The sequence below is a fragment of the Protopterus annectens genome, chromosome 8.part0, assembly GCF_019279795.1.
Source record: "Protopterus annectens isolate FY-2018-M chromosome 8.part0, PAN1.0, whole genome shotgun sequence".
Classification (NCBI taxonomy): Eukaryota; Metazoa; Chordata; order Ceratodontiformes; family Protopteridae; genus Protopterus; species Protopterus annectens.
In genome coordinates this window covers 1,255,264,160-1,255,290,065 of record NC_056741.1, presented here as the reverse complement: position 1 = coordinate 1,255,290,065, position 25,906 = coordinate 1,255,264,160, and the positions used below count along the sequence as shown (strand labels likewise).

The window sequence follows — 25,906 nt, the reverse complement described above, 5'->3', positions numbered from 1 at the left end:
TACAATGCCCCATTCGGAATGTATCTGACCCGGCACCTGCAGCAATTGGAAAGGCCCCAAAAGTTCCTCACCAAAAGGATAAAGAGTCTCAAAAATATGTCTTATGCTGCCCGACTGAAGGAACTCCAGCTCTATTCAGTCGCTTACCGTCTGCTCAGAGGTGACCTGTGCCTAACATACAAGGCCATGTCCAACCCGGAATTGATGAACATGCTTCACCTCAAAAAATGTAAGTCCATCAGAACTACAAGGGCAAGAGACTTAAACCTTAACACGGTTATTAATAGGACGTGCTGGAGGGACAGATTCATCACCCAGAGACTCCCTATGCTGTGGAACAAAATCCCGGTACATGTGAGGCAGAGCACCTTGCTGGCTTTGTTCAAGAGAAATCTTGACCAATGGATGGGAGATCGCAGGTATACCCCAGGGATTACCTCAGTGTCACTGCTTGACAGAGGCACAGCAAAATAATGGGCATAGTATCCTTCAAACTAAAGGGGTGGCGAAAGTCACAAAACTCTGGGCTAGGCTTATAAATGCCCTTGGGCAGATAGCCTAGTATGAACCTATGAACAGACACATATATATATATATATATATATATATATATATATATATATATATATACACACACACACACACACACACACACACACACACACACACACACACACATATACACACACACTTGCCAATAAAACAGACACGTAGCAAAATGAAGAAAGAACTTTTCACTGGCAAAAAAACTTCTACAGCTATAAGAAAAAACAACACCAGAACCAGTAATTGAGCGTGCTTTCCTTCTTTTAATATGTAAGAACCTCTTCAGAAATAAGAAGTTACAAAGAAAAATCAGTCTATATATACTACATGTCAGGGAAGGTAATTGGGGGCAGGGTAGGGGAGCGATGTGAGCCCGCAGGGCAAACCGAACAGCTACAGCCAAGGTGAAGAAAGAAAGCTAGCAAAAAGTTATCAGTAAAGCTGAGAACTAGCTCAGTCATAAGGAGGCACTGGCATAAGGCACTGTGTGTGTGAAATTAGAAGGATGCAGAGGGTTGACAGGGGAAAGGCGCTGAAAATAGGGCAGTAGCAGTTTAGTAGGGCTAAAACACGGCAGTGGTAAATTAACAGAACAGTTACAGTACTTTAAAAGACAGTGGTTGAACAATGCCACCTGGTGGCCTGAGTAAGTACAATGGTAAGCTACGAGCACTCAGAGGAGGGGGAAAGAGCCTAGGAGAGTAAACAGAGATAAAATCCATGGTAGACTGCTAGCGAATGCATGCAGGGTTAATATATAACAGTGGTAGGTATAGGATCAAACAAAAATGAATCCACTCAGCCTTGCTAAAGTCCTGCAAATCCAAAATTAGCAATGCAAGAAGAAAGATGGCAGGACACTGCTGCTGCTCAATAAAACTTTTAATAAAAACTTAAAAACAAGTAATCCAGGTAATCCAAATGCAGATAAAGTGAAAAAGTAAGCGCTTTCGGGTTACACCCTTCATCAGACATCAAACACTTCATGCACTTTCTTTTTAAATAATTCTCAACCAATAAAATCCTTCTAAGTCAATGAAACACACGCCTTCTCAAAAGTGTGGGTTTTAAAGGAATAACATCATTTAGACCAGGGGGTATGTGTGCCATTAAATCTATGATCCATTTGGTTTCATCCAAAGCAGTCTGCAACCTGACATCCCCCCCCCCCCGGTTATTCAATCTAATATTGACTATTACTCTAAACAAAAAACTATGTGTTGGATATATGCATATATGCCTGAATAGGGCATTACTGTCATCCCTATTCCTTATACTACCTAGATGTTGTAGGATTCTTACCTTAAACATGTTTGTGGTCATTCCCACATAAAAACTGGGACACTTTGTGCATTCAGCCAAATAGACCACGTTTGGGGTCCTACAAGTGGCCCTACCTTTAAGAACAATATTCTTACCTGTTGTTCTGTGTAAGAAGTTAACCTCTTTATTAATAAAGCTACAAGCTTTGCACGTACCACATGGAAGTGTACCTGCCATGTTCTTAAATGGCCTACTCTCAGAAAGACTTTTCTCTTTGCATAAAAGGTCACTCAAATTCTTGTTCCTTCTATATTGAAAATAAGGTCTATTATCAATTAGCCCCTTTAAACTGGTATCACTGGTGAGAATGTTCCAGTTACTGTTAACAATTTTACAGATGTCACTAATATTACTCCCATAGGTGAACAGCATCTTGGTACCTCTCTGTGTGGGGGCATCCTGCATATTCACTGCAGGAGCCTGATGCTGATTCCTATTGAGCCAAGGTCTAAATTTGGTCTGTCTATAAACCTTACTATTATCTATAATATTCCTCACCATATTCTTCCCATAGCCTCTCTGCTCAAAATGACCTGTTAAATTCACTAACTCTTGTTCAAATTGCATGTCATCCGTGTTAATCCTGGAGGCACGGCTCACTTGACCTCTAACAATGTTTGGAAAAAGATGGCGGGGATGCATGCTGTCGTAAGACAGCAAGGTGTTTTTCCAACAGTCTTTTTTATATAGGCTGGATGAAAAGCCTGCCTGTTGTTGTGTGACCCTCACATCTAAGAAATCTAGACTGTGGTAAGACATATTTGCACTGAACTTGAGGAAGGTGGTGGTAGTGTGTAGATGTGACAAGAACCTATTGAAAGTGTCATGTTCTCCATTCCAAAGAATAAAAATATCATCTACAAATCTTACATACATTAAAATGTAATCCTTCCCAAGTAACATTTCCAAAATATTCATGGTTTCCCATTTAGAGAGGACCAGGTTCGCATAGGTATTGGCACAGGGTGTGCCCATGGCAACACCCTGTGCTTGCCTATACGTGGAACCGGCTCCCAGAAAAACATTGTTGTCCAACACTATTGATAACTGGTGCCAGAGCCATGGCCTGAAGTTAAACGCCAAAAAATGCATAGTCATACCCTTCTGGAAAAACAAGGTTACCCCTAGTTACCATATAGGTGGCAATCCACTAAGCACAGAAGAGGTTATCAGGGATCTGGGGACCCAAGTTGACAGTAACCTTTCGTTTGACACTCACATTGCCAAAGTAGTTAGGAAGACCTTCTACATTGCCCAACTGATCATGAAGGGATTCACATCTAGATCAAGGGAGGTCATTGTTCCCCTGTACTCATCACTCATCAGACCAATGATTGAGTACAATGCCCCATTCGGAATGTATCTGACCCGGCACCTGCAGCAATTGGAAAGGCCCCAAAAGTTCCTCACCAAAAGGATAAAGAGTCTCAAAAATATGTCTTATGCTGCCCGACTGAAGGAACTCCAGCTCTATTCAGTCGCTTACCGTCTGCTCAGAGGTGACCTGTGCCTAACATACAAGGCCATGTCCAACCGGGAATTGATGAACATGCTTCACCTCAAAAAATGTAAGTCCATCAGAACTACAAGGGCAAGAGACTTAAACCTTAACACGGTTATTAATAGGACGTGCTGGAGGGACAGATTCATCACCCAGAGACTCCCTATGCTGTGGAACAAAATCCCGGTACATGTGAGGCAGAGCACCTTGCTGGCTTTGTTCAAGAGAAATCTTGACCAATGGATGGGAGATCGCAGGTATACCCCAGGGATTACCTCAGTGTCACTGCTTGACAGAGGCACAGCAAAATAATGGGCATAGTATCCTTCAAACTAAAGGGGTGGCGAAAGCCACAAAACTCTGGGCTAGGCTTATAAATGCCCTTGGGCAGATAGCCTAGTATGAACCTATGAACAGACACACATATATGTATATATATATATATATATATATATATATATATATATATATATACACACACACACACACACACACACACACACACACACATATACACACACACTTGCCAATAAAACAGACACGTAGCAAAATGAAGAAAGAACTTTTCACTGGCAAAAAAAACTTCTACAGCTATAAGAAAAAACAACACCAGAACCAGTAATTGAGCGTGCTTTCCTTCTTTTAATATGTAAGAACCTCTTCAGAAATAAGAAGTTACAAAGAAAAATCAGTCTATATATACTACATGTCAGGGAAGATAATTGGGGGCAGGGTAGGGGAGCGATGTGAGCCCGCAGGGCAAACCGAACAGCTACAGCCAAGGTGAAGAAAGAAAGCTAGCAAAAAGTTATCAGTAAAGCTGAGAACTAGCTCAGTCATAAGGAGGCACTGGCATAAGGCACTGTGTGTGTGAAATTAGAAGGATGCAGAGGGTTGACAGGGGAAAGGCGCTGAAAATAGGGCAGTAGCAGTTTAGTAGGGCTAAAACACGGCAGTGGTAAATTAACAGAACAGTTACAGTACTTTAAAAGACAGTGGTTGAACAATGCCACCTGGTGGTCTGAGTAAGTACAATGGTAAGCTACGAGCACTCAGAGGAGGGGGAAAGAGCCTAGGAGAGTAAACAGAGATAAAATCCATGGTAGACTGCTAGCGAATGCATGCAGGGTTAATATATAACAGTGGTAGGTATAGGATATATTTTTATTTTACAACAGGATACATACACATTTAAAGTTAGTTCTTGGGGAGGCAGAGTGGTTACAGAAGCGCTGCAGGATCACCTTAGGATGAACTTTACAAAAATAGCAATAAGAAACAAAACAAAAACAATATCAGGTAGTACTTACATAAGAGTACACTACTGGGGATTCCTATGAAGCAAGACAGAAAAGCTAAGTCAAAAGATGATGCCTTTCTACATCAGTTTTTTTTGATACCTCTGTAATTAAGCAGGAGTGGGAGGGAGGTGTGCAGGTTCAAGGTGGGGGAGGGGGATAGACACACAGTAATACAAGGTTGTGAATCAGAAAAACTGGACTAGGCCAGCTGCTAAAAAAAAAAAAACACAGGAAAACCAAGCTAAGTCAATTCCAGGTCAGTGTAGTGCAGTATCTTCCTAATAACGACAAATCTTATGCTACTAATCTAGATCAGTGTGGTGAAAAGGATCACCACTTCTACAGGGAAAAACAATTGAAGTACGAGCAGCAGGTACACAGGTAAACTTTTTCCAAGAGGAAGTAGATTTAAGTAACTGACCTAGGAGTACAATAGGAAGAGAAAAATGGGGGGGGGGGGGGCGTACAGTGAAAGGGGAAAGAGTCTTCAGTTTAGAGGACAGATTAAATACAACTCGAACATACACTAGTGTAGCTGAAACACTTTAGTGTTCCACCGATGCAGGGCAACGAGACAGCCTTGGGTTGATTGGAGGTTGTCCAAGACACACGATGAAACTTTTGCTGAGAGGAATGCAAGCACACTACTGAGGATTCCTATGAAGCAAGGCAGAAAAGTTAAGTCAAAAGATGGTGCCAACACACACACACACACACACACACACACACACACACACACACACACACACACATCTATATACTACACATATATGTTTATTATTTCAGTTTGAGTTGTACGTATTAGTTTTCTGAACCTTCACCATGACGGATGGATCTCAAGCTGGGCCTGGCTCTAGTAGCCAAAATGTTTCAAGTTGGACACGTTTTCTATCCCAGCAGATTGTTTGTCCACACATTTGGTTCCTGATGAGCCGATGGCTAAGCTCACGTGTAGAATTCATCTATTAGGACACAAAACTTTGAAGCCAATTTGGTTCGCAGGTGGAATTCTCAAATGCCACTGCAGCAACAAACTCTGGCTAGTCAGCCTGAAGGCAATTCCTCTTCAGCTGCTGATCATTCCTCTTCTACAGCAGGTAACTCCACTTCAGATGCTCTATTGGACTTGATTGCTGTTGATGTTACTACACATCCTTTTGTGGATTCGACAGCAGCACAGCATCCAAGGGTGTCTACTGCTAATACTGAGGGTTTAGAAGGTCAACAAAGCAATTGCAAATCCTTACTGTTTGATTTGGAAAGGCATTTGACTGCGTCCAAGAATCTGGAGTATGACAATTTTTATTTGTCATACTGCCTGGAGAAAAATATTGTACCTCAGGATTTGCGCCTTTACAAGTTTCCAAATAGGGCTGTTGGAGACACTTTTTAAATGAGCTTGTTTCCATTTATAATGATGCAAGCTTGAAAGTGGTATGGACACTTCATAACCATAACACTGCTCAAATGGACAGTCTGAAAGTTGATGTAGCAGAGTTACGTACGGTTATACTGCAGCACCCTCACCTGCCTCAGTTTGTACATATATTACATGGAATACACCTGAGCGTAATCTGGCTTGTCCATACTACTACATATAGAAAGAAAAACAAATTACAAAGTGATGTACTACGGTACCAGAGGAAGCAAGCATATTTACTTAAAAATGAGCAGAGACAATGGTATGTTTTCAGAACTTATACTCAAGGATCGCAATTCGCACAGCCAGAGGTACATACCTTTGCTGTACAGCAAACCGTGCAAGGTTGTGTGTTTGCTCAGCAATCAGCCTCTAATCAGGGGCTAGATCTTGGAGATCATGCACAACAAGCTTCCTTCATTCCATCGGCCAGCTTCGGTTGCCCTAGATCAGCAGCCAGTTACAGTCACATCCCCAGGTCATTCTGCTTTTTCACCTAATGCCACTAACTTGCAATAAAGTGGTACAATTAACAGCAGCACACTTAACTCTCCTCCTTTTTTAACAATGAATTCCCCGGTTTACAGGGAAAGGGTCGTTTTCAGAGAGGGAGAGGCAGAGGGGGTGGCAGGATAACATACATGCCCTACGAAGATCGCAACTCTCCGAGAGATCCAAGGTTTCAGAGTACTCCAGTAAGGCAAGACACAAATCAAAACACGCCGAGGAGCCCATGAAGTTATCAGTCTCCGATCAAAAGAGGTGCGCCTCGGGGAGACTTTGGAGAGTGTAGTGCGTTCCTGTCCAATTGAGTTTCCTTGTGTGTCTGGGACGAAGCCACTTACTTCTAGTGATCCACAGGAAGAAACTGATTTATGTACTGATTCCACGTCTATCTTCAATCTTGCAGTGAGTTTTCATACCAAACATTGCAAGTACTTAGGAAAGGGTTTTCCTTCGTGCCATCTTAAAGGGCTAATCTAGCAGATTTACTCCTAGATCTAAGGCTGTAGTTACAGAAATTGAATTTGAAGTTTCTTTTATACGATGACTCTGATGAACCTTTTCAGCCTAATGATAATACTGTCTTAAGGAAACCCAGTTTATACAGTCCCCCTTTAAATAGTACTTTGCAGACGTTTTTAAAGGTTTGTGAACAGGACAGACAGTTGTTGCTTTAATGAAGTCATATTACGTAGTATAATATGAGTCCTATCCAGTTGTCCGCATTACAGCATTTGCAATCTGACAAATCACTAAGAATTATGAAGGCGGATAAAGGGTACGGAGATTGTCTTGATGGAGCAGTCCCGTTATGTTCATAAGTTGGAAAAAGACTTAATGGACTATCAATATTATAAGGTGGTTTCTTTGGAGATAGTGCATCACAGCTTTGCTAATACTGATGACACTATTAAGGAACTAGTGAGGGATGATGCAATTTCTGCAGCAGAAGCACAGTTTATGATAACTAAGCCCTCTGTAAGTTTTTCGGGATTCCTGAGCTGCATAAAAATACCAGAGATCTTCCTTTTCGCCAGATAATTTCCAATAAAAAAACTAAAACCGAAAAAATAGCAGAGTATTTAGATTGGGTCTTGCAACCACATGTTCAGAAAACACTGTTTTATCTAAAAGACTCCTGGCATTTTTTAAATGAACTGCATTCGCACCAGCCAACTGGAAATAACACTTGACTGGTTAACTTGGATGTTGAGGCGCTCTGTACTAATATTCCTCATGATGAGGGTTTGCAGTTTTTGTGCTCATACCTGGCTAGGGCTACCTCATTTTCTAGACAGAAGATAGAGACTATTTGTACCCTGCTGACATTGGTATTAGAGGGGAATTTTTTCCATTGTAATGACACTGTGTACCGGCAGATAAAAGGCGTCGCAATGGGCTCCAAGGTGTCTCCAGCTTTTGCTAATTTAGTGTTGGTTGCATGGGAGACTAGTACACTTCTACTTCTTTCTGGCTTCATCTACACTAGGGTGTATAAGAGTTAGACTGACGACTTTTTCTTTGTTTGGCAGAGTCCTGACTGTCATTTGTTTGCCTTCATTGATTCCATTTCTGACAGCATTCAGTTTCTTAAATTCAAACTGTCAGGGGTGGGTAAAAAAGTCAATTTTCTGGACACTGAAATTACATTGGATAACTATGCGTGTGCTTGGAGATCAACTATCCACAGTAAAGAGACTTTCCACAACAATTACCTCCACTTCTCAAGTATGTATCTGTTTTTTATGAAACGGAATTTGGTGAGGGGCCAATACATTCATCTTTCGCATATTAGCAATGATGGCGATTTTGAAAGAATGTCAGTTCTTCATTACTTTGCTTTTGGACAGAAGTTACCCAAGAGGTCTTCTGGACTCTGCATTAGAGGAGGTTCGGCTGGCTCTCCCTTCTAGATTTCCACCAATTACTCATGGAATGATCACTGAGCCCAATGGGGTTCTGTACCAGAGCTACACCTCTGTCAGAACCAATCCAATTTTCAGTACTAGAGCCATTCCTCTTTTAGTACCAATCATACTTTGGATCTGAATCACTCCCTCTCCAGCGATTCTGTTATTGTGGATAAGGATGCTAACCAACTGAATACTGCTGCACAGGTTCAGAACAGCTCGCAAATGTTTTCGTCAACATTTTCTACTGATACACAGTCCACTCGGATTGACAGACATATTAGTTTCTTTCTACCTATCTGTAGAGATAGGAATGCAATAAGGGAAATAATTACTGGGAACTGGTCAATTTTAACAAATAACTGTGACATTGTTCGGAAGCTTGGAGTGGCACCTACTTTTTTACAGAAAAAGACACGCTCATTAAGATTGTCTTTTGAAAAAAAGAGATACTCCCTTCCTGCTGCAGCCACCAGTTAACACGAACATGACACCAGGCATGTTTCCATGTACTAACTGTGTTTCCATTTACGTTGGTTTATCATTCACATTCACGCATTGTAATAAAAGTTACTTTTTCTGAACATTTTGTCTGCAATACCTCATGTTTGCACAGTCTGCAACTGTTTTTATATTGGCAAAATATCAAAAAAACTTTCAGCCCTTATTAAAGAACATTGCGCTGCTATAACAGCCAGAGATCAGAAAAATGCACTTGCTAAACAAAAGTCTTTGTTTCAATGGGGTTTTAAAATTTCATTTTTTGTACTGCAACATGTTAAATTCTTTTTTGGTGAAGTTGACACTCTGCTGGAAGTACTGGAGCTTAAATGGCAATTATTATTAGATGTGGATTGAATGCCAGGACTTAATGAAACTTTGAATGTAAAGAGTGCTTTAAAATATTTTACATAATGTTTTTCCTGCTTTTTTACTATTTTGCATTACATTTTATTTCACACGTTTTTTGTGAGGTTTTCAACTACTTAGCTTCAGTGTATGATAGTTTGAAAGTGGATGCCTCTTGTTCTTGTTGTTCCTGTTACTACTGGCGGATTACAGTCACATACCTGTTTTATTACTTTGAGGAAGTTCTTATCATTAATAAAGGAACAAAAGTGCTACGGATTTGTCCAGCTTGTTCTTTCATTTAATGGTGATGCACAAAAGTTTTTATTTGTGTGTTTACTGGCTCTTAGTGGAGTGTGGTTTATTAGTTCAGTGTTTTGAGTTTGTGTGTGTGTGTGTGCGCGCATGTGTATACACACAAACACACACGCACGCACACACACACACAGGGTACTGTGGGGACAGAGGGAAAAAAAAAAAGGGCAGAAGACAGATGCACATGTGACATGTCAACACATCTGCAGAAGGCCCTGTAAGAAAAGTCCCATAGGAGTGTCTATTCTGGAGCCACAGATGTCACTGTAGTCTTGCTGTGTCACCTTGAACTCAGACTTGCAATGGGAAAATAAAACGTTTTAATGTCTGATGCAGTTATAGCAAACTATGGCACAAACATGCAAACTTCAAAGGTCTAAGATGTTTTCTCATGAAAAGTATACAGGAAACTATTAAAAAAAGGTAGGTAAACTCCAACACAAGACGCAGTAATCTGCAGTAAGTAAAGTACTAAAGTGAAGAATGTCTACCCACATAAGGTAATGTTAATCCCACTGTATGGTAATAAAGAGGCAAAATGCTACAAGAACAGAGGTATATTTTCCAAGAAAGCTGTTGATGATACTGGACAGTATTTTCAAGTAATAATAACAAGATGATATTTTTTTTTTCAAAGATTAGAAAAATACACTGAATAATACACATGAAGGAACCCCCATGCCTTTACTATGGAAACTACACAGCTTAAGCTACCAATTCTAAAAGCGTCATGCTCCTTGTTGACAGTTGCCTCCTTTTTCATACCACAGGTTGCTACCATTCACACTACATTACAATTGCTTTATGACAGAAAAAAACTATAAGCCTCTCTAGTGTACTCTTGAACTGCATTTAACTTCTGAGTTCTTACACAGCCTTTTCTTTTCCTATCCCTTGCTTTCATGAATACCTCAGTGGATTTCCTCTTCACTATTCATTCTATTATTCCATTCGATAGGCTCAATATTCGCTCTCTCTGTGAACAAATACTTTCAGAGATTCAGGAAGTGGTCAGTACCTACAATATGCTGCTGTGCCCCACTCTCTTGTTCAGGATGACCTCTTCACATCTTAATGCATGATCATGTACACCTATATCATGTACCCTTGTCTATTTTGTTACCTAACCAGAAGAGCTTTACCCTCCTCTAATCTTTTGTCATATTTCCACTTTCTCTCACTCACTGCTCTAGTAGCTTTCCTCTGGATTCCTTCTAGCAGACTGATGTGTCCAAAAAGTACAGTTTTGTACCTACCATAAATGTAGATGTCCGAGAGGTATGCATCTGCAGTCCTAACAAATGGGTTGTCCTGTCCACAGGCAGCCCTTCGGTCGGCCGGATTCCAAAGTCTGGGTCTGGCCTCGGCTGATGTCGCACTTCACCCGACGTCATAGCGGCAGTTCTTCGGGTATAAAGGTATCAGCCGACGCCATTTTCCTCAGTGTTTCTTGCCCCAGATGCCAGGTGTCCTCTAGGAAGGCTAAATTTGGATAAATGTAAAAGTTTCCAAATAACAGAGAGCAAATAAAAATAAACATGTATATACATATATACAAACAAATACACCATAATAGATTCCCCCAGCTAGATAGAAGATGGGCAAATACCCTAGGAGTACCACAGAGGGGAAGGAGGGAGGGTAATCCTGACTGCAGTTGCATACCTCTCGGACATCTACATTTATGGTAGGTACAAAACTGTACTATGTCCTTCAAGGATGCATCTGCAGTCCTAACAAATGGGTAGAATACCATAGCCAAACTGGGGGAGGAGGTAATAATAAGATTATGGTGTAGTTAAGATCCCTTGCAAAACAGCAGTGGCAAAACCTGCTCGGGATCTGAATATAAGGGAAGATTATAATGCTTGGCAAATGTATGCACGGAGCTCCAAGTAGCAGCCTCTAAAATGTCTTTGGTAGCCACTCCTCGTAAAAAAGCTGTAGTAGTGGCTGTAGCCCTTGTGGAGTGAGGTCTGATGTTTTCTGGAGTTGTCTTTCCATGGTAAGAGTAACAAAATCTAATGCAATTTCCTATCCACTTAGAGATTGTCTGCTTTGAAATTGCTTTTCCTTCCATTCCTGTTGCATATGCTACCAGTAGCTGGTCAGTTTTTCTATTACTCTTGGTTCTGTCCAGGTAGTAGCGCAATTGCCTATGTACATCCAAGGTATGTAATAGTCTTTCTCCCCTGTTCTGTGGGTTGGGGAAGAATGTAGGCAGGTGGATAGCTTGGTTTAAAGATACCCTGGAGACCACCTTTGGCATAAAAGTAGGATTAGTTCTCATGGACACTCTCTTGATGGAAGATAAGGAAGGGCTGTACTGCCATTAATGCCTGTAATTCAGAAACCATTCTTGCTGAGGTGATTGCAAGCAGGAAAGCAGTTTTCCATGATAAGTACTGTAATTCTGCTGTTGCTGCTGGCTCAAAAGGAGGGAGTGTCAACTTTTCTAGCACAAAGTTCAAGTCCCATGCGGGCAATGGTGGCTTCCTTGGTGGTTTTACATTTTTAATTCCTCTCAGAAACTGCCTGAGTAGAGGATGTGAGAAGACTGGAGGGTCCATGTTGTATTCTGCTGAAATTGCTGATGCATGAATCTTAATGGAAGAATAGGACAGGCCATTGTGGAAAAGCTCTGCCAAGTATTCCAGGATGTTAGCTATGTTTACCAGTGACACATTTTCTCCTTTCGCTGCACTCCAAATGAGATATCTTTTCCATTTTGCTGAATAAGTTTTCCTTGTTGAGGGTCTGCGAGCCTCCAAGATAATGTCTTTAACCCTTTGAGATAAATCTGGGTTATTTTGTCTTATGCAATGTTCCAGGCAGCTAGCTGCAGCGTTTTTAGGTTTGGATGCAGGGTTTTGAAGTTGTTCTGTGTTAGCAGTAAGGGAACCAGGGGTAGAGGCCATATTTGTTCCCGAGACATACTCCTCAGTAATGGGTACCAATGCTGCCTCAGCCAGTCTGGAGCTATCAGGATGATCCTTGGGCGGTCTTCTTTGATCTTCAATAGCACCTTGTGCATCAAAGGAAGAGGTGGGAATGCATATGCTGTCAGGTTTTTCCAACTGAAAGATAGGGAGTCCACCTTCCAAGCAAGTGGGTGGTATGCCCTTGTGCAGAATTTTTTCAATTGGTGGTTGTGTGGGGATGCAAATAAGTCTATTTCTGGTAGTCCCCATTTCCTTGTAATGGATTTGAAGATGTCTGGATGCAGCATCCATTCGTGGGCATCCGTGGTAGTTCTGCTTAGGATATCTGCCAGTATATTTTCTTTTCCTGGTACAAATATTGCCTGTAGCTGAATGTTGAAGCTCAGGGCCACATTCCAGAGGTCCATTGCCATCCGGCATAGAGGGTATGAATGTGTGCCTCCCTGTTTGTTGATGTACCACATAACTGTGGTGTTGTCCGTCCTTATCAGCAATTGACCCTGTTGAAGAAACGGTCTGAATGCCTGTATTGCCAGTTTTACTGCCAGCATCTCCTTTTGATTTATGTGTAGGTTCAGCTGGTCTTGAGTCCATAAGCCTTGTATGCACTTGTCCAGCATGTGTGCCCCCCAACCGAGGTCTGAGGCGTCCGTGGTGATAGTCTGGCTTGGTTGAGGGCTGTGGAAGAGCAGTCCTTTGTTCAATTGACAGGCCTGAGCCCACCATTGGAATTCTTGCTTCAGGCATGGAATTATTGGAATTTGTGTTTCTAGGCTGTGCTTGTGCTGAGACCATAAATTCCTTAGGTACCATTGTAATTTCCTCATATGTAGTCTGGCATGTGGAATCAATATTATGCAGGATGCCATGTAACCCAGGGCTTGCAGGACTTTCCTTGCTGTTAGCTGGTTCTGCATTGTTAATGCCATGAAATAGAGAGGAATGTGCTTCTGCTTTTCTGCTGTAAGGAATGCCATTTGATTTGATGTGTCCAGTTCTGCACCCAAGAAAGTTATCCTTTGGGATGGTATCAGCCTTGTCTTTTTTATATTGACTGTGTATCCCAGGGCTTGCAGTAGATGAGTGACCTTTTCCAAATCTTTTGCTAATTTGTTTTTGTTGTCTGCTTGTAACAGGCAGTCGTCCAGGTAAGGGTAAATTTGAATTCCCTGAAGCCTGCAATGAGCAATTACTGATGCCAGGCATTTCGTGAATACTCTGGGCGCAGTAGATAAGCCAAAGGGCAATGCTGAGAATTGATAATGCTCTGATCCTGCAAGAAATCTGAGGTATCTTCTGCAATTTGGTCGTATGGGGACGTGCAGGTATGCCTCCTTGAGATCTAGAGTTACCAGCCAAGACTCCTTGCCCAGCATGGGAAGAAGCTGCTGTAGGGTCAGCATTTTGAATTTTGGAACAATGAGATATGTGTTTAGAGCGGACAGGTCGAGAATAGGTCTCCATTGGTTTTCTTTTCTTGGCACCAGGAAAAGTCTGGAGTAAAATCCTTGCCCTTGTTCCATAGACGGTACCTTTTCTATAGCTCTCATCCTTATTAAGTGGTCTATTTGTTCTAGAGCTTTTGTCTTTTGATTTGGAGGTAGGTTTGGCATTCCTCTCTTCCTTGGTAGAGTATGGAAGCGAAACCTGTAACCTTAGTCTATTGTCTGTAAAATCCATTTGTCTCTTGTGATGTGATGCCAGTTTACTGAAAATAAGGCTAGCTTTCCACCTAAGGGTGCTTCTAGTTGTTCCCTGGTAGGCGGTCTCAGAGCCAAGTCACTGTGATTGTCCTGTGGAAGTGGTAGTGGCTGGATCTGTGGCAGTACTTCGCTGGTTGTTAGGCTGCCACTGACGTCCCCTGTAGGCACCTCTGGATTGACCCCTGCCTCTTGGGCGCCTATTCCTGCCTCTCTGTGCTCTGGTGGTATCTGGAAAGGACCAATTCTTGGAAGGCCAGTTCCTACTAAACCTTGGAGGCTGGACCTGTAAGAAATCCTTGACTGTCTGGACAGATTTTGCTTTCTCTTCCACCTTCTTCAGCACCTGCTGTGCAGGGGAGCCAAACAAATTGAGCTTATCCATGGGAGCATCTAGGAGCTTTGATTTAACATGGTCTGGTAAGGACTGCTCTTTTAACCATGCATGCCTTCTGATCACTGTACCAGTCATAGCTGATCTAAAGGAAGCCTCCAGTGCATCATAGCCGCATTTTAAAGAATGATTACTGACCTGCTGAATGTTATGTACCATTTCCTGAAGAGATTTTTTGTCTAATGGTTCAGATGAGGACAGTTTTTTAGTTAACTGGTCTAACATAAATTCCTGATACTGAATCATGTGGAATTGACAGTTTAAGGCCCTAGCCGAAAGAGTAGCAGAAGTATAAACTTTTTTACCCCATCTCTCTAAGGCCCTAGATTCCCTTTCAGAGGGGAGGGGGTTTTTGGCAGAGGTAGCTGCTACTGCCTTGGGTCCCTGAGAAATAGTTTCTGGATCTGCAAAAGGAGCCTTATACAAATGATAATGTGTGTCCGGAACCCTGTAGTACCTGTCGGGCTTAGCAGGGGCCGGAGGAAGTGAATCAGGAGCAGTACAAGCATCATTAAATGCATCATCCACAACAGTAAGTATTGGAGGAATGGCTAAAGGCCTATGTTGTGGCAAATGCAAAAAGGTCCTAAGCCTTTTCCTAGAGTCTGAAAAATCCTGGCCCTGCCATTGAAATTGTTCCCTCATAGCATGCAAGGTTTCCCCAAAAGAAAATTCCTCAGGCGGAGAGGCAGAAGGAATGGAGTCTTCTGCATCAGAGTCCTCATAAGGAGAATAAGGGCCCTCTGGAGGGTTTGTATTATCTGAATCATCAGAGGAATAATCTGAAGAAACTGGCTCAGGGGGCTCTGCTCTAGGCCTCTTCTCTGGAGGTGGGTGAGAGGCCCTGTCAGGGTGAGGTTGGGATCCCCGGATCAAAGAAATGAGATCCTCTGCTAGACTAAGCATTTGAGTACTAGGGCTAGGCCTGTGAGAGGGGGTCTTAGCAGGCACAGTCTTGGTAGATTTTGCTGCTTTAGCCCTGGCAAAAGCCTTAATCGACATGGATGCAGGGGGCCTAGCAGCTCCACGTGCAGTAGATATATCTAAAGGAATAGTATCAGATAAATCCTGTGAACCTGCAAAAGCAGGTGGGATTTCAGTAGCAGATTCAGCCATGCTGGATGAGGCCTCGGTAGGAGGCAAGCTTTCGGCCGAAGGAAGAACTGAGGACTCTGTTTCAGCCGAAACCGAGACACTCGCGGTAGACTTAACCGCGGTTTCAGCCGAAACCGCGGACCGCGAGTGTCGGTCCTTTTCCTTGCGCTTTTTAGTTAATTGCGAAGTCGGAGTTTCCGACGGCATGTTATAAGCAAAAGCGGAGCCGAAAAACTCCTCAGCAAATTCCGACCGACGTCTAAGTGTCCGTCGGTTGAAAGAAGCACAGGCTAGACAAGCTGCTACGTCGTGGTCTGGGCCTAAACAAGGTAGGCAGTAAGAGTGGAAATCTTTATGAGGTATTTGTTTCCCACAAGTTAAACAGTTATTCACTTTTTCTGACATCGGCTGAGGCAAGAAAGAGTCCCCAACGGGGTACTTCGCTTTTTAGAAGTCTTCGGTAGTAGTAATCTCTGGTTCTGACCGACGGGCACTTGCGAACAGCTTCTGCTTCGGGCGCCACGCGGCAAGAAAGACTGAGGAAAATGGCGTCGGCTGATACCTTTATACCCGAAGAACTGCCGCTATGACGTCGGGTGAAGTGCGACATCAGCCGAGGCCAGACCCAGACTTTGGAATCCGGCCGACCGAAGGGCTGCCTGTGGACAGGACAACCCATTTGTTAGGACTGCAGATGCATCCTTGAAGGACATCTGCACACAGTTTAATTACCATTTCTTGCTTTTTAATAGCTACTAAAGAGACAAACAGGGATAATCACACAAAACAGTATTCTCTGTGCTTTTCCTTTCTAAAGTGGTCAATTTTCATTCTTTTGTTATGCCTGTGTTGTAGCCCTTAAACTCATCTCCCCTCCCCCTAAACACCTCCCCTTCTTATCTGTCAAAGTGGCAAATTTGAGATGTTTGCTGCTGTGACTGACTGCTCACAGCAGGAGACAAAGTTCATGTGCTGAGAATACTGTTCTGTGTGATTATCCCTGTTTGTTTTTTTAAGTAGTCATCGAAAAGCAAGAAACGGTAATTAAACCTAACTAAAAGAAAGTAGGGTATGTGAAAACACATGTAAAGTCAATGCATTGACAGGAGCTTAGGAGCTATAATTAGACGTTATGTACCTACCATAACGTTCCATGTTAGTTGTCTTCTCTCGCCTTCTTTCTTGCTGGATGGGGTTCGGAGCCGATCCTCGGCTCCGACTCGGCACTTGCTAAGCTCGAGAGTCACTTTTACCAGCTCGAGGCAGCCCCATATCCCATGATGCAAGGTGGTAATTACCCAGATCTCGTTTGGTATCTAGAGGAAAAACTGCCTATAAAAACTTTCCACTAAGGAAAGAAAAACAACTAACCTAAAAAGGCTGTAAGGGAAACCAGGTAATCAAGGACAAGAACTATCTGGTGTCCAAGGAAGAAGAATCTTCCAAAGAAAAAGGGGAGATCAAGGTCTGTCCAAGCTAGGGGGACAGGAGGGAGGGACGCAAGAAAGAAGGCGAGAGAAGACAACTAACATGGAACGTTATGGTAGGTATATAACTTCTAAATGTTAAGTTGTCAATCTCGCCTTCATTCTTGCTGGATGGGACCAAGGCCCCTAGCACCTCTATCCTGGGTGGCTCAATGGAACAGACTCTTGAGAACAGTGGAACCAAAGCTTGCCCTGTCCCTGGAGGCCAAATCCAATTTGTAATGAGAAACGAAGGTATGAGGAGTGGCCCAAGAGGCCGCTGCACAAATAGTATCTAAGGGCAGCCTAGCCTGAAAAGCTGTAGAAGTGGCTAGACCTCTTGTGAAATGAGCTTTAGGTTTTGAGTTCAGCTGTTTGCCCCTAAGCTGATAAATGTCAGAAATAGTGGAAGATAGCCATCTGGATAAGGTCACTTTAGAAACAGGGAGACCTTTTTTATTTTCAGCATAAGAAAGGAAGAGCTGACCGGACTTCCTAAATTGCTTTGTTCTATCCAAGTAATATCTGAGTTGGCGATTAACATCTAGGTAATGCAATTTTTGTTCCGCCCTGTTAGAATAATTTGGAAAAAATACAGGGAGATCAATGGATTGGTTTAAATTTGTCTTAGAAGCAACCATGGGCAAAAAGGATGGATTGGTTCTCAAGGATACTCTGTCTTTGTGGAAGACCAAATAAGGGGGACGAACACAGAGGGCATGAAGTTCAGACACTCTTCTAGCCGAGGTAATAGCGACTAGAAAAAGAGTCTTCCAAGAAAGAAACTTTAATGAACATGAAGCAGCCGGTTCGAAAGGGGGAAGTATCAAGGATGTCAGCACTAAATTTAGGTCCCACTGTGGTGGAGGATCTCTAACAGGGGGTTTAAGAAGGAACACTCCTTTGAGAAAAGCTTTACAAAGTTTGTGGGACATAATGTTGTGGTCTGCAAACCCGACATGGAAATTCGAGATTGCAGCCAACTGAACTTTGACTGTGGAAGACGAAGAACCTGAGTGAAAAATTTCCGCTAGGAAATCCAAGACCGACTGAATATGGGCAGTAAAGGGGTCTATGTTCTTAGATTTTGCCCAAAAGGAGAAGCGTTTCCACTTGCTAGTGTAAATTCTCCTGGTAGAGGACTTAAGAGAAGCTACTATGATATCTCTAATGGGGTTAGAGATCATAGGAAGCCTGGCTAAGGAAGGAAGTGGAGCAACCAAGCTGTGAGGTTGAGGGAAGGAACGGACCGGTGCAGTTGACCTGACTGGTGGGTCAGAAGATCTGGAACTGGGTCCAGACGCCAAGGCTGCACCAAAAGATGGCGATGAAGGAACGGGAACCAAATTTGTCGAGGCCAGTAAGGGGCAATGAGAATCATTTTGGCTCTCAAGACGGTAGCTTTCTGGAGTACTTGTGGTATCAGAGGAAAAGGAGGAAAGGCATAAAGGAGTCCCCAGGGCCAATCTTGGGTAAGAGCGTCTCTGGGGGGATGGCCCAGAAGTGGGAAGAGAGAGAAGAAGTCTGGGCATTTGCTGTTTTGGGGTGTAGCAAAAAGATTGCAGCATGGGCGGCCCCACTTCTGAAAAATCTCCTCCACAATGGATTGCTTGAGAGACCACTCGTGAGGCATGAGAATAGCTCTGCTCAATCTGTCCGCTATTATGTAGGTTTTCCCGGGGATATGCGTTGCTACCAGAAACCAATGAGAGGAGATCGCCCATTGCCAAAGTCTGAGAGCTTCTCGACATAAGGGATAGGACTTGGTTCCGCGCTGCTTGTTGATGTACCACACGACCGACATGTTGTCTGTGTGAACTGCAATAGTCCCTAAAGGAAGAAAGTCGTTGAGGGCTTGCAACGTTAAAAGCACTGCTCTCATCTCTAGGACATTTATGTGCAGGTGGTATTCAAACGGTTGCCATGAACCATCCTGCCCTGATAATGCCCCCCCCCCCCGATCAGAGAGGCATCCGAAGTGACCGTGGCTACCGGGGCCGGAGGAACAAATGGTCTGCCCTGATGAACTAGAGGAGAGGAAATCCACCAGGATAGATGGTTCTTGCAGGTTTGAGTCACCAGAATCTTGTGACGCATGGGAAGCTGCTGGAAGGACCATTGGGTGAACAACATCCACTGTAGGAGACGCATGTAAAAGCGGGCCAGAGGAAGAAGTGTGATGGCAGCTGCCATGAGGCCCAACACTTTCAGGACCAACCTGGCTTGTACCCTTTTGCTGGATAGGATGATCGGAACGTGGTTTTGGATATCTAGGATTCTCTAACTTGTTAGGTTTGCTGACATCCGAGTAGTGTCTAGATTTGCGCCTATAAAGGTAATAGATTGGCAGGGCGACAAGGAAGACTTTTCGAAGTTGACTGAAATTCCTAAGTGACCGCAGAGACGTAGAGTGTAATCTCTGGCTTGGAGAAGTTGATGCCTGGTGGTGGCTGAGAGGAGCCAGTCGTCGAGATACGAAAACACCTGGAATCCTTGACGTCTCAGGTGAGCCGTGACCACTGCCATGCATTTGGTGAACACTCTGGGGGCCGTAGTGAGGCCAAAGGGCAGGGCTCTGAATTGAAAATTACTGGTCCCCATCCGAAAGCGGAGAAAACTTCTGGAGCGTCTGTGAATCTTTATATGATAGTACGCATCCTGAAGGTCTATGGAGCACATCCAGTTGTCTTTGCCCAGAAAGGGCAAAATCGAATGAAGTGTGACCATCCGAAATCTTGTCTTTTTGACAGACTTGTTGAGCCTGCTGAGGTCTAATATTGGTCTCCAGTCTCCCGTCTTTTTGGGGACCGAAAAGAACCTTGAGTAGATTCCCGACTCTAAATGATCTTTTGGTACTGGCTGGATGGCCCTTTTCTTTAGAAGCTTTGACACCTCTAATCTTGCAATTTCCCTTAGACCGGGTGGTACGTCTGGAAGGGAACCTTTTTGAGGGAAGGGGCTTTCCTCGAAAGGGATCTTGTAACCCTCGGAAATTATCAACTGTACCCATTTGTCTTGAGAGAGGGAAAGCCAGGCTTCTGGGTACAGCGACAATCTTCCCCCGACTGCCTCCAAGGGAAGGGCTTGTCAGAGAGAGGCTCTCTGGAGCCCTGGTTCTGCAGACCCCCTCTGCCCCTAGGGCGGCATCTGTTATTATTACCCCATCTGCTTCTGGGGGTAAACTGACCACGTGCATCAGGCGTGACTCCTTGTGATTTCCGGAACCACATTTTCCCTCCCTTCTGACCTTTGGGGTAAGGTCTAGAAGGAGTGGAGAAATGGACTCCTATGGCAGAAAGAGTCTTGCCGTCCTGCTCGCACCTGGTCAAAGTGTCCTTCACCTGAGGGCCAAACAACGTTGTCCCATCAAAGGGAGAGTTTGTGAAGGACACCTTAAAGGGGTCTGCAAAATTACAGAGCCGCATCCAGGACTGATGCCTGAGGGCCACTCCTGTGCCTGCAGCTCTACTTGCCCCATCGGCTGCATAAGAAATGAGCCGCATGGAGGAGTTGGTTATGGAATTTAGGATTCCCAGCTGAGAGGCAATCTTTTCTTGAGCCCCTGCTGTACTACTTCACCTAGCTCTTTGAGGATGTCTCTCTGAAGTCTGGTGAAGTGACACAAATAATTCAGCGAACGCATAGCAAAGGTCGCTGAAGAAAACATCCGCTTGCCATACCTGTCCATGGTCCTAGACTCCTTGTTAGGAGGATGGACTGGCACAGAAGGATCTGCAAGTTCCTTCTTGGTGGCGGCCGCCACCACCATGGCATCAACCGGGACACCCTTAGTAAGAAACTGCTTTTCAGCGGGGGGCCGTGATAAACTTTGAACGTCTCCTGGGGACTGGTTCCACCGAATCAGGAGATGCCCACGCCTTTCGAGCTATGACTTCCATAAGGGGGTCGAAAGGCGGAGACACCCAGGAGGTGGAGGGTCGAGATCCAAAAGCCTCCGGGTATACCGATTCATCCTCGGAGGGATCAATGGAGGGCCAGTTCCCCCTCTGTTTCAGGAGTTCAAGGATGTCTGAAAAGGAGACATCCTCAGAGGGAGATCTTGGGGACCCCTCCGACTCATCTAAATCGGTATCTGATGTAGTAGACTCAGGGGAGTCTAAGTGCTTCCTCTTGCAGGCCCTCTTACGCGGGGGTTTACCTGAAGGATCAGGAGAAACCTCGGAAGAGGAAGTTTTTCCCAATGGGGAGACCTGGGGCGATGGATCTCTGGGTCCGGGAGCAAGAGAGCGGGAAGAGGCATCTACAGGCACCATAGAGGGAGGAGCTAAAGGAAACGACTGCTGACTAAGCTCCGGGGCTAGCACACTCCTCATCACCTCAAAGGCTCCTCTCCCAGGGAGGGCCGAGAGATCCTGCTCCGAAGAGACAGGGATCCCTGGTCCCACCGAAAGAGAAGGCTCCGAAGCAGATGTCGGGCCGAGCTCACCAAGGCCAAGCTCCGAGAGGAGAACGGGTCGGACAAGGGTCCGATGCCACTCGCCCCCTCGGAACCGACCAGGGAAGCCCGACGCCCGGATCCCTCCAAGGAAGGTCTCAAGGAGGAGATAGGAGTCGAGGACGACGGAGCCGAAAGGTGTGGTATCGGCTCCGAAAGGTGTGGTATCGGCTCCGAAGCAGCAACAGTCATGGTACCAATAATCTCCAGCTCCGAACTCTGTAGGAGAGTCGAAGGAGTAATCTCAGGTGGGTGTAGAATAGCTGACGTCTGATGAGACGGGCTATGGAGCATCTGGGCTAGTGCCTGTGATTTTAATAGCCTACTCACCACTCTCTCTAAGTCGTGGTATGAGAGCCTGGAAGACCTCGATGATCGGCTCCGATGGCTCCGCTCCGAAAGGAAGGGAGAGGCTGAAGCCGAGTGTAGAGTGTATAGATTCCAAAGAAGGAGATCTAGACCTCTTCTTGGACGGAGCCATCGGAGCCGAAGAATGACATATAGCACAGGAGTCCTGCAGGTGTAGGGGTCCCAGGCAATAAATACAAGAAGTGTGACCGTCTGTCAGACATCTTCTGACAGCACGAGTCACACTTCTTGAAACCTGAGACCCTAGTATCTTTGGACATGTCTCAGTCCTAAAACACTCACACACACCAATTAGACCAAACAAAGACACTAACAACTAAAAATATTATTAATAACTAACTAATTAGTTATTATTATAACAGTGACACAATACACACACACCTGAGGGAAATCCTGACAGGAACTGTGAGGGTGGGAAAGGCCTAAGGCCCGAAACACTGAAACTATGACTAAGTGAACTAAGGGGAAATGGGTATGGAGCTAAGTGAATAAAGAATGCTGAAGGAATATAAAGACTGAAAAATTAGAGTTTGTGACACCTAAAACTTTACAAATAGCAAGAAAAATATCACTTACCAGGAGCTGGTAAAAAGTATGACCTCATTAGCGAAGCGGCAAATGAGATCTGGGTAATTACCGCCTTGCATCATGGGATATGGGGCTGCCTCGAGCTGGTAAAAGTGACTCTCGAGCTTAGCAAGTGCCGAGTCGGAGCCGAGGATCGGCTCCGAACCCCATCCAGCAAGAATGAAGGTGAGATTGACAACTTAACATTGTAATATTTTAAAGACAAAAACTGCATTGTGGGATACCTTGAGGTACATTCAAATATCAAGATGCTGGACCCCATATGGGCAGACTCTGGAATTACATTGAAAAATACAAAAAAAAGTATACAGAGTCCAAAAGTAGTGTTAAGATATAGGAAACATCAAGACTTGATAAAATAAACGTTTTTTTTTCAGTGTGTGGGTATGGTTCTCCTTTAAGTTAAACAAACCTTTCAAATGTAACTACTTGTCAAATACTGCCTCTTATCAAAGTAATTAAGAATTTAAAACTGATTATCGTATGATGCATACACATATCTTTTAAGAAAATAAGCAGTCACAGAGCTCGAGTTCAGCATACAGATGCAGAGAATGCAATTAATTCCTACCAATAAAGAATTAATGAACTCAGACATCAGACAAGATCTAAGAATGCCAGGCTGGTGAAACTGACAAGTTGCATGTAACCAGCACTAATGGCCACAAACAGATATTTTAAGCTTTCTAAAAAATGTAAACTGTAATATACGTGTTGCTTTAAATGGATTTTGTACACCCTGCCACACTTTACATCTTTATTAACACTAACTTACACTGATGCAACATGTTTTCTTTTTAACTATGATTTAATGTGGCACTGTTTTATATGGCAAAACCTGCTCAAAATATTCTCTAAACAGATGAAAACACCAATAGTGATAAAATAAAAATAATCCAGTACCAAATGTTGACAGCATGAATTGGCAAAGCTCCTGTTTAGTAAACTATCTGAAACGATGCATGAAAGGTGAAGAATGAAGGAAGGGAATACACCGATCACCTTTCAAAGAACTTTGTTTACAATCATCTGAATGCAAATGTGATAACATGAAAGTTACTGAGTCAGTGGTAAAATATGCCTGCTGCTTTCTGGCATATTCTACCAGAGACAACGGAGTTACCTGACAAGTGCCTCAGTCTCGGAGAACCCCGAAATGAGCTGTCGATATTCTTGTGTTAATGAAGTCAGTTTTGCAGCTAAAGCTTCCTCCAGATCCTGTTGCAAGAGGTTTTCAATCTCAAGTTGTTCACACTTATTCCATCCATCCTAAAAAAAGAAAAGATTACTCTGGTCACATATTAATGCCTACTACTATGGCTAAATGATTGACTAACTTGCTGTATATAAAATCTGCAATGCTGCATTTCCATTACTAGCTACAAAACATGGTAGTCAACTGCACATCTCACGTACACAAAAGGTAAGAAGAAAATGCTAGAATTTCCTCAATAAAAATGGCTGTGGGAAGAATGCCCTGGGACATGCCTTATAGACTTCCACATGTGCTCACACATACACTGATTACACAACTGCTGGGAAAAATACATTTTCGGAGTGCAAAAATATACAAGGAGCAGGAAAGAGATCTTAATACAGATAAAGGAAAGCAACAGAAAGTAGCCTTTTGCATAAAAGGAGGAATTACAAAACAAGAAAAGTAAAATGACTAAAAAATTACTTTTAACTAGAGCAACACACTGTCGCCTAGCAAAATGGTTCAACAGAAAAGAGGAATTTGTTCAAGGTGCTCAGTCTATGAGACAGATATCCTTCCTTACCTGGATCAACCACTTGACAGTAGGAAGTACATCATCTTGTTTAGAAACATCCTTAAGGTGACGACTTTCATACCGAAATCTGAGAGACAAGAGATAAATAACCGAAGAGTTAAACAGCTCAAAATATATGACATATACTTTTAGCTTTCAAAATGGTAACATGTAATGTTTGCTCTTTCAGATTAAGGCACTAGACTATGTACCCATTAGAATTTTACCTTCTGGGATCAGTGAATGCATGTAATGCAAAGTAAGAGCACACACACATCATAACAGTGTCAGCTTATGAACATACAAATCAGTCAATGGAAATGTTTCACCAGTCAAATTCATTTGCCTCTACAGCTACTTTCTACACAGCTATTCATCACATTTTTTTATTTCTATCTGTCCCAAACAATTTCAGTATATTACTCATTTTATCATGTATTGCATACTGTCACACAGATGTTTTAACTGGTCATCACATTACGACAGAAATTCATTGATTTCCAGCTGTTAAAAAGCTCCATTCCATCAAATATCACCAACACTCCAAATGCACGATTCCATCCACCAAGATGTCAAATTGCATATGAATAAACATGCACTGCGTCCATGTGCAGATATCTAATGACTCCCTCATAACATCTGCATCAGTACTAGCTTGTCCCTGAACCCCTGCAGAGTTATAGGAATGAATTTGATAGTGTGTTTCCCAGTGATACCCTGCTGTCAATCCAACCTACAGGTACTTTCTAGCCTTGTGGTTGAATAGACCCTCATACTACCAAAGAGCTGACATCTTGAACTACAGGTTTCTCAGCTATCACAGGGTAACAAGCCTTAGCTTTTCTCAAAACAAAATACAGGAAAAGCCTAAGCAGAACTTTTCTACCACAGAAATAGAGAAAACATCTACAATCAATTCCAATTCCCCTTCCTGTTTTGCCCTCGTAAATCACCACACAATGAGAACTGCGTTCTCTATTGTGGTGAAGATACCAATTTTTGGGGTGCCTTGCTCTTGAAAGACCCTGACTAGACAGAATTCCTTACCCTTGACTCCACCATGGGTTAGATGTAGCTACTGAGAGATGGTCCTCCAGCACATTGTCTTGCCTTAGTACACCAATGCATGCAATATTAATGCTCTGGTTTATGGCCCACTGCCAGACCAGAACTGCCTCAATGCAGAGGGAGACACACATGCTACTATGTTTTCTCATGTAACACAACATGGCCCAGTTACCTAAAGGAGGGGGAGGGGACTTAATATGTGTCCTGAGTAGTTTAATTAGCAGAACAGTCTAGGAGAGTTTCCAGCTCAATAGTGAAACACCCATCGCCATAATGTGTAAGTTCTGCTGCAGCAATTACAAGATCACTCTGAGACTGGTGGGAATTCCACTGCATTAAATCCTGGTGAAAAGGGTCCAACATCAATAAAAGATCTGAGAGTATGAT

General features: G+C 43.4%; 1 protein-coding gene across 1 annotated transcript in view; it reads right to left on the bottom strand.

Annotated features, from left to right (window-relative positions):
• The window catches only part of HAUS5 (HAUS augmin like complex subunit 5), a 1,223,310-nt gene that overhangs the window by 547,100 nt on the left and 650,304 nt on the right, over positions 1-25,906 (bottom strand). The window contains exons 13-14 of the mRNA XM_044080749.1: positions 24,461-24,539; positions 23,803-23,948 (exon numbers count right to left, since the gene is read on the bottom strand). Of these exons, the coding sequence (XP_043936684.1) occupies positions 23,803-23,948; positions 24,461-24,539 (225 nt within the window). The remainder of the gene's footprint in view (positions 1-23,802; positions 23,949-24,460; positions 24,540-25,906) is intronic.